The sequence below is a fragment of the Halictus rubicundus genome, unplaced genomic scaffold (genome assembly GCF_050948215.1).
Source record: "Halictus rubicundus isolate RS-2024b unplaced genomic scaffold, iyHalRubi1_principal scaffold0025, whole genome shotgun sequence".
In the NCBI taxonomy this organism is placed as follows: Eukaryota; Metazoa; Arthropoda; class Insecta; order Hymenoptera; family Halictidae; genus Halictus; species Halictus rubicundus.
In genome coordinates this window covers 199,739-209,139 of record NW_027488566.1, presented here as the reverse complement: position 1 = coordinate 209,139, position 9,401 = coordinate 199,739, and the positions used below count along the sequence as shown (strand labels likewise).

At 52.1% G+C, this 9,401-nt stretch overlaps 1 protein-coding gene across 1 annotated transcript; it reads left to right on the top strand.

Annotated features, from left to right (window-relative positions):
• Nucleotides 1-1,354: 1,354 nt before the first annotated feature.
• LOC143363164 (uncharacterized) lies at nucleotides 1,355-8,339 on the top strand. The gene is made up of 3 exons (XM_076803765.1): nucleotides 1,355-1,444; nucleotides 5,636-7,251; nucleotides 7,298-8,339. Exons 1-3 carry the CDS (start codon nucleotides 1,355-1,357, stop codon nucleotides 8,337-8,339), a joined length of 2,748 nt encoding a protein of 915 aa, XP_076659880.1.
• The last annotated feature ends 1,062 nt before the right edge of the window (nucleotides 8,340-9,401 follow it).

Here is a 9,401-nt window from a genome sequence, read left to right as displayed (position 1 = left end):
GCAAAAAATGGTTCGGTGTCAATGCTTCCTCATCGCCCGGGTCTACCAATATATGCGTCAAAGGTCGTGAGTTAACGGAATGTTCTATTTCTACTAATAGTGTATTGTAACCGTGTCGGTTACATATACATATACCGCACGTATCGATCGGCGATACTGACCCCACCACCGTACCATACTACGTTGTTCGCGAGTCCGGAGATAGTGAGGGATCGCGAGATATCGCGATCCTTGTCGAGTTGCGCACGCATCGATCCCCACTCGATAACGATCGAAGGAGGTCGATGCGAGCCAGCGATCCAGCACTCTACGTCTGGAAGCGGTCCGAGAAACACGCGTTTAAGAATAGTGTCTGTTCGACGAAACACGGTACCCGTTCGAGGAGTCAAACCGACTCGGCAGAGCAAGGCAAACCGTCTTTCCTGCTCTCAACGCGTACGCGCCTCAAACCGAGGAGTCACGAGCACAAACCGCGCCGTGGCACTGTCGTAACATTTTATATAAAGCTCCGTGACTCTCGGACGTGACCGCGTAGTAGTCAAACGAAATTATACAATTTCTACTCGCGTAAAGATTGATCGGGACATGTTTAATTATCCATTACGAAGTAAGGCGTTACTAGTGTTAGTGTAGATCACTTGCAGCGAGCAAGTCGCGAGTACTAGGAGCGACGGCGAGTGGAGAGCGCCGTGTGTCCGCACGACACGAAAATTTGTATCACCTTTTGTTACTTTATCTGGGCTTCGAATATCTCATTTAACTCGTCCATACCTCGCCGCTTTCCAGTGCCTGGAGGCACGAATCCATTCCTGCTCGCGAACGTGGAAGCTTCAAGAAATTATGGTAGTAACCGGCCCTGCGAGACCGTTAGGGATAGTCTCGAGACGCGAAGTAGAGATACGGGTAACAGCGTATGCGAATAGAAAGAATAGGTAGGAAAGAACGGTTACAAGTCAAACCTCATATAAATTATAATGAGGAGCATGATTATCATGCTTATGCACTCGTAACAACTTGTGAAGTTCCCAAATCGTATAGTGAGATAAAAGACCGTGATGATAAGATTCAGTGGGAGAAAGCGATAAAAGATAAAATCGACTCCCTAATATATAACAATACGTGGAACCTAGTTCCCCGTCCAAATAATAAAAATATAGTTGATTGCAAATGGGTTTTTAGCATTAAAATGGATGGAAAAGCAAATGCATGCAAATTTAAAGCGAGATTGGTTGCAAGAGGTATTAGTCAACAACATTTATTAGACTATAATGAGACCTTTGCCCCTGTAGCTCGCATTGCAACTTTTCGAATGCTTTTGGCCTTTGCAAATCAGTATAATTTATTAATTTACCAAATGGACGTTAAGACAGCCTTTTTGAATGGTCTACTGAAAGAGGAGATTTATATGCGTGTACCAGAAGGTATTCAAGCGCAAGAAAATCAAGTATGCAAGTTGAATAAAGCATTATATGGCTTAAAACAATCGGCCAGATGCTGGTTTCAACTTTTTGAAGTCACTCTCAAAAACCATAATTTTCAAAACTCTTCTGTAGATCGCTGTTTATATTTCCTCGATAGGAATCATATTTGTAAAAATATATGTCATTTTGTACGTTGACGATCTTTTAATAGTTACATACGATAGAAGCACATTAAAAAACTTTAAAGATTATTTAAAAAAGAAGTTTTCAATTACAGATATGAACGAAATGAGATTATTCCTAGGAATAAACATTGAAAGAAAAGACGATATAATCATTCTAGATCAAAGTATCTATTTACAGAATGTTTTGCAAAAGTACAAAATGAGTGAGTGTAATAGTGTAAGTACTCCATTGCCTGCAAAATTAGACTACACATCCTTAGATTCGGATGAATATTTTGATGTACCATGTAGGAACCTTATTGGCTGCTTAATGTATGCTATGCTATGCACGCGACCTGATTTATGTTTCGCTGTGAACTTGCTTAGCAGATATCAAAATAAAAATAATAAGGCACTCTGGCAGAATCTAAAAAGGGTCTTAAGATATGTGAAAGGATCGTTAAGATACCGTTTAATTTATAAAAGAAATGATTACAAAACTATATTGACTGGTTGTGTAGACTCTGATTGGGCAGGTAATGAAATCGACAGGAAGAGTACGACTGGATATATTTTTAAAATGTTTGAGATGAATACGATCTGTTGGAATACAAGGAAACAAAACTCAGTTGCAACTTCCTCAACTGAAACTGAGTATATGGCGTTATATGAAGGGATTAAAGAAGCTTGTTGGATAAAATCTTTGTTATCGAGTATAAAAATAGACATACAGGAACCAATTACTATTTTCGAGGATGTTACGTATGGAGACGTTCTCCACGTTTATTTCGATTAGAATTTCTAATCTCTTTTCTGAGAACGAAAAGCGTCCCAACAGGCCCCTTTTATTAACGAAAGATACTGTATGCCTTCTTTATATCAAAATCTCTAGACACTCCCTTCTGGCATCCGTTAATCAATATTCTGATAGGAAATAGCCCGGATAACCTTCATTAATCCCTTTTAACGAAAATCTAACTGAGGCCTGCTTTTCATTAGAAGTGACAAAAAATGTGACTGTGACCCTACGCGACATCAAATCTTAAACAGAGTACCCCTTTCATTTTCAAGGTATATAAAGAAATTCGTTTTCATCCTCTTTGGTTCAGTTGAGAAGCGGTTCAGTCAAGATTCAGACGCGGTTCAGTACTCGTGCAGTCACGTCGCGTCAAGTCTAGTGAGATCGGGTTAAAGTCCCTTTCGAATCAATTCGTAACCTTATAGATTCCGTTAGTTCGGTATATATTCTATTTGGCATTTAACAATCGCTATCTAATTCTCAAATTGTATACTTATTACATTCACTCGCGACACAAACAACAACATTTGTAATTATCTTAAATCAGAATATTGCAACGAGACGCATGTGTCTCGTTGCGAGTCGAGTTGTACCTTAACCCGCACCAATCACCGGCGCGGGCCAGCCGCGCGCCAATCCGCGAATCCAGCCCGGGCGCGGACCAATCGGCGTGTGCCGATGTAACGGGTCCGTTTCCCGGCGGATCCCGTACAACGGATCCCTCGCGGCCGGATGTGGCTCGCCGTGCCAGGGTTCGCGCAGGATAACGCGAGGGTTGCGGCGGGACGCGGACGGACGGGAACGGGTGATTAACGACACGAGTAGTCAAAATGTTCGTCACTGTCCCGGCTTCGCGTTTCGGCGGTCGGCGGTCGCGGTTCGTGACTCAGGTTACGGCGGGGTCGGGGCCGTACGCGGCGGCGTATCCGGACCAGGGTAATTTCGGCGGGCGGAGAGCCCGTGCCCCAGGACGGCCGGCGTGGGGCCGGCTGCGGGTGGTTCGCTCTCCGTGGGTGTGTGGGCGGAAGCGGAGGTATCGGGTTAACGGGAAAGAAAGGTACTTACCCTGGGTCCGGTCCTCGATCGCTCGGCGTTCGGGGCGGCTCTCCAGGTGGTCTGGTACGCAGCGGCGTAGATCGGTGTTCGCGGGTCGCGAGTAACTCGTCACACTCGCGGTTATAAGATCCGCGGGTAAAATAATACTCTGCGAGAATCGGCGGGCGGTTTCTCGGCGTCGGAACAGCGCGAGTTCGAGCGTATCCGTGCGGTCGGTATCGGCGGCTGGAGAATACGGTTCGATAATACGACTGGTCGCTATGACGGCGGAAAACCGAAGAGAGCGTTTTCCGGTTCGTCTCTCTCGTCTTGCCGGGCGAGGGGGTGCGGTGCGGTACGGATCGCGGCCGGCTTTTCCGGTGTCGTCACGCATCCGGCGCGACGGTGTCGCATCATGGCGGGTTCCGGTTCCCGCCAAGATCGGTTCGGTGGTGCGGGGGTCGCGGGGGCGCTCGCGGGTGCCGGCGGATCTCGGTATCCGTCGGCCGTGTTCGGCTCGGAACAGGCCTGGCGCAGCCAGGTCTGTTACACCGAAGATTCGCGAACGAGCACACGAGGTCCGCGTTTGGGCTATAAAGATCGCGACGGAACCATCCGAGACCGGAGTTGGTCTGGAGCAGCTCTCGGGCGAACACCCGAGCCCAGATCCTCTCGCAGCCGCGCTGAATCGTGCTAGCCTCGGTATACTATCGGGCGAACACGCCGAAGTGCTGGGATCGGCCGAAGAGTACGTGGGTTTACGTCCCATACGTCGAGACCGAGACCGCGATCAGGTTCTGGGAGGCAGTCGATCAACGGCCTGCTCTTTTCAGAGCACCGTAGCTTCGACACTCCGGACCGTCATCCCCACCACCCGGACCCGTTCCCGCGTCCCGCCCTCCCCTCCGGGATCCCGCGTCGCGCTCCAGACGTTCAGTCTCCAATCGACCGCAGCAGCGTGTGGAGCTCGCCTCTCGGTATACTACCGGAGACGAGCGACCTCGCCGGTTTCGAGTCGTAGGCATTAGGTTTACGTCTGTGCCTACGTGCTCGAGCTACGGTTGTGCGGGGACGGCGGACGGGGAGTTCCGCGGATCCCGTGCCTCTCCTCTCCGCGCCCAGCCGACGGAGGAAACCCACGTCAATTCACTACAACTCGCTGGGCCGCGGCCGTAACAACACCTGGCCGAGGCGATCGCGCAGCGAGAGTCGGGAGAGTTCGGGACCGCGCCGAGAGCGCCCGAACAAAGCACCACGCCAGCGAGCACGGCTCGCCCCACGCTTCACGCGTACCGCGCCGCGTACCGTACCGAGGAAAACTCCGGTTCTTCACCGTGACACTCCGGACCACCGCGAACCGTACCGAGACCGGAGATACCGACGCTCCGCGAAGAAATTAGGTTAAGTCCACTGCGTTCGTTCGATTCGCGCCCGGGGATACCGATGCCCCGCGGTTCAATTAGTCTAAGTTCGCGTCGTTAGGGAATAGTTGTATTAATTTTTCATTGTTCATTACCGGGCGTCCACCCTCACGATTCTGTTTTCTTTTGTTCTATTATATAACCAGGCCGGTGGAGAGGCAGGTTACCACCGTGAACCTGTCGCCGGACCGTCCGGGAACCCAGGCGACCGGAGTCAATAAATAAAGCATTTTTGTTTCTAAAAAAAAATGTTTAAAAAAATGTTTTGTTTTTGTTTCTGTTTTGTTTCTTTTTTTTGTTTCGCAGCGCTTCCCGCACGAGGCGTATACCGTTACAATATATTTGTCTTGTTTGTTAACTCGCGTAATCTACAACCCTTAATTATTGCCCAATATCCTAATCTAATAATTGAACGTTCCCACATGATACAATCTTACCGCTCGGATTGTATCAATTAAAATTATATAAGTTACGAGGCTTACTAATCTTAAATTCAAATCAACGAAGATTTCTCCCACCTAGTGGATCCCCGGTTCCGCATTGGGTGCTTCCACGAAAACTATACCATCCTAGCGGGTCCCCGATTTCGCATTGGGTTCTTCCGTATCCTAGCAGCTCCCTGATTTTGCATCAGGTGCGTCTGTGAGTTTTCCACCTTCCTTTCATATCGGGTTCGCCGCGTGTCCAACCTAGTGACTCCCCGATTTCGCATTGGGTGCGTTCGCGAAGTTTCATCCTCCTAGTAGCTCCTCGGTTTCGCATCGGGTGCGTCTGCGTTTGACTCCAACCTCCCAGAGGTTCCCTGATTTAGAAAACTACCTGGAGGCGTCGGACTTCATGGCAGAGGTACTTAAAACCACCACAAGCGCCGATGCGGCATCCAGCAAAGGAGTAAGTACCTCTCCAATACCAACGTCCAGGCCGACCGCGCATCTACCGCGAATCCAGCTGCCGTCGTTCGACGGATCGTTCGAGGCTTGGGAAAGCTTTCGCGACCGCTTTACGTCAATGGTTATCGACGAACCCTTTCTAGCCAACGTTGACCGGTTACATTTTTTATGCTCGTCGTTAAAGGGCGAAGCGAGCAACGCGATCGCGCATCTACCGATTACCGACAATAATTTCGCAGTCGCGTGGAAGTTAATTACGTCGCGGTACGAGAATAAGCGCCGCTTGATCACGACGCACCTTACCACGTTATTCTCGCTCCCGAAAGTAACCTCCGAATCCGCGCCGGAATTACGTAATCTACGCGACCGAATCAATGCCTCCACGCAAGCGCTCAAAAGCGCCATTATTGTATTCCTCGGCGTTCAAAATTTAGATGGATCGTCCCGGAAAGCGTGGGAGCTCAAACTCGAAACCGCGAGCGAGTTTCCCACGTACGCCGAATTCGACACGTTCCTCGAATCGCGATCGCGAGCGCTCGAAGCAATGGCGCCTATTCAAATTGGCGCTCCAACCGAAACTTTGACCGTTAAACGACCGAAAGCAAAGTCACTCGCTACGCACGCAACCGCTGTTTCGACCGTGACCTGCCCTGTTTGTCGACAGAACCACCTTATTTACCGGTGCCCGGCGTTCGTCGCCCAATCGCCGTCCGATCGCTACAACATCATAAAAACACAACGACGTTGTATTAACTGTTTTTCGGCAAAACCCGCGAACGCGCAATGCCCGAGCCAACACCATTGTAAGGAATGCAAGCAGCGGCATCACACGCTCCTGCATTTTCCACGCGTTTCCGAAAATCCGCGCGCCGCCAACCCAAGCCTAGCCGTCGCTTCCGAAAACAAGCCCACGATCAGCGCCAATCTGGTCTCCGACTCGCCAACTCGTTACGGCGTGCTCTTATCAACTGCCCATGTACAGGTCCATTCACAACACGGTTGGCGTACCACCGTCCGAGCGCTCCTGGACCAGGGCTCCGCGGCGACTTTGATTTCGGAGAGGACCGCTCAGTTGCTGCGCCTCAACCGAACGCGGCAACTTATTCGAGTCACCGGTATCGGCGAAGCGCAATCCGTCGCACACTCCACGGTCCGGATCACCGTTTCTCCAGCGATGAAGGATCGACCTGCGTACTCGACGACCGCGGTGATCTTGAAAACGCTCACTAATTACGTCCCACCTAGAAAACGAACCGAAATTAATTGGTCTCATATTTCAGACCTGGAGCTGGCCGACAGCAACCCCATGAGCTCGGAGCCGATCGACCTGATTATCGGGGCCGATCTATACAGCCAACTCATCGTCGGAGGCATACGAAGGGGCTTACCTGCAACTCCGGTTGCCCAGAATACCACTCTCGGGTGGATCCTATCCGGTCCCATCGCATCCTCTCAAACCCTACCTTCCATCGGTGTCCATCACTGCGCCAGTATTGAGCCGCTCGACCAAGCCCTCAGACGGTTCTGGGAAATTGAAGAAATCTCAACATGTAGTCTCCTGTCAAAGGACGACGAACGGTGCGAGCACCACTTCCGTAATACACATACCCGTGATCCAGCTGGACGCTACATCGTCCGCCTACCATTTCGACATACGCCACCTCTCGATCCCGATCCTCGGGATCGCGTGGATCCCAGCGTTCGACCGCTTCCTGGTTCGGCTCCATCACCCCACCGAGCCGACCAACACCAAGAGAGCAGTCCTGTCAGCCCTGGCACGTCTCTTCGACCCGCTGGGCAGGATCGCTCCGGTCGTTGTCACGGCCAAGCTGATCATGCAGCGACTGTGGGCGGCACGGTGCGACTGGGACGAACCTATCCCGGATAAGCTTCACCTCGAGTGGCAGACGTATCTCGGACAGCTTCCGGATCTCGCCGCCACCCAGATCCCTCGTCCAATAGCGTCTGGCCCGGTCCTAAGACGAAGTCTTCACGGCTTCGCCGACGCCTCCTCTATGGTCTACGCTGCAGCCGTTTATATCCGCAGCGTGCTTCGGGACGGACGCGTCGAAGTTGCCTTCCTCGTGGCGAAGTCACGGGTGGCCCCCGTGAAGACCATCAGTGTGCCTCGCCTGGAGCTGAGTGCCACGCTCTTGCTAGCCAACCTCGTTGCATTCGTACGCCTATCGCTCCGATGCGAACAGTGCGAAACCCACTGTTGGACCGACTTGAGCATCGTCCTCACCTGGCTCAGCCAATCTCCGGCGAAATGGAAGACTTTCGTCGCCAACCGGGTCGCCAAAATTCAGACCACTCTCCCTGACGTGTACTGGCACCATGTCCCCACGCAGGACAATCCCGCCGACTGTGCTTCACGAGGCATTTCTCCACGCCAACTCCAGAGTCACCCACTCTGGTGGCATGGGCCAGCATGGCTCAAAGAAACCCCCGAGGTTTGGCCGATTCGCACCTTCGACTCAACCGACCACACCGAATGCGAAGCGCGTCCCGTCTCAGTCGCCAGCATGGTCTCAACCCCTGACCCGTTCGACTTGGCATCGCGCTACTCCTCGTGGCCGAAGTTGATCCGCGTAACCGCGTATGTGTAGCGAGTCATTAAAAGGCTGCGGTCACAACCTTGCGGCTACGAAACGACGGCGCTCCTTCCCGACAAGGTCGCCAGCGCAAAAAGCCACTGGCTCAAGCGGATCCAAGCCGACACCTTTCCGCAAGAACTGCGCACACTCGCCGCTCACGGAACCGTCCCAAAATCGAGTCCGTTATCATCCTTGAACCCGTACCTCGATTCTGACGGGCTCATCCGAGCCAAAGGACGGCTGTCGAAGGCGCAGCTCCCTGAAACCGCAAAAGAACCTATCATCCTCCGCTCCCATCCTCTCCTATCCCTCCTTATACACCACACCCATCTCACTCACCTTCATGCAGGCCCGCAGCTCACCCTCGCGTGCCTCAGACACGAATATTGGATCTTGCGAGCACGCGCAACAGTGCGAGCCGTCTTGTACGGGTGCGTTCCATGCACCCGGGAGAAGGCCGCCATCCCACACCAGCTCATGGGGGATCTGCCGGCCTCGCGCACCACTAAAACCGAAAGAGCATTCGTTCACACAGGCGTCGACTACGCAGGCCCAATCCAAGTTCGCACCGCCCGTGGAAGGGGGCACAAATCACGAAAGGCGTACATAGCCGTATTTGTATGCCTCACCACAAAGGCAATTCACTTGGAAGTGGTTTCCGACTATTCGTCTGCAGCATTTCTTGCCGCTTATCACCGGTTCGTTTCCCGAAGAGGCATACCGCGCTCCATGGCCTCCGATAACGGCACCACCTTCCAAGGGGCGAACCGTGAACTAACCGCAGCGTACCGCGCCGCCACTCGCGACACCAATGTCCGAAATAAATTCGCGATCGACGGCGTATCGTGGCACTTTCTACCCCCCGCAGCCCCTCATTTTGGAGGACTGTGGGAGGCAGCGATCAAAAGTGTCAAGCACCACCTTAGACGGTGCATCGGGGCACATACCCTCACCTTTGAGGAGCTGTCGACCTTCCTCTGCCGCGTCGAGGCTTGCCTCAACTCCCGCCCGATAGCATCGACGTCCGACTGCTTCGACGATTATTCCGTTCTCACACCGGGGCATTTCCTAATC

Excerpts from the sequence above, each read along its gene's own strand:
- LOC143363164 (XM_076803765.1), top strand. The coding sequence starts at position 1,355 with ATGGACGTTAAGACAGCCTTTTTGAATGGTCTACTGAAAGAGGAGATT. Across the intron at positions 1,445-5,635 it reads TTCAAGCGCAAGAAAATCAA|AGGTTCCCTGATTTAGAAAA; the intron begins GTATGCAAGTTG and ends CCAACCTCCCAG. Across the intron at positions 7,252-7,297 it reads CTCGACCAAGCCCTCAGACG|GACGACGAACGGTGCGAGCA; the intron begins GTTCTGGGAAAT and ends CTCCTGTCAAAG.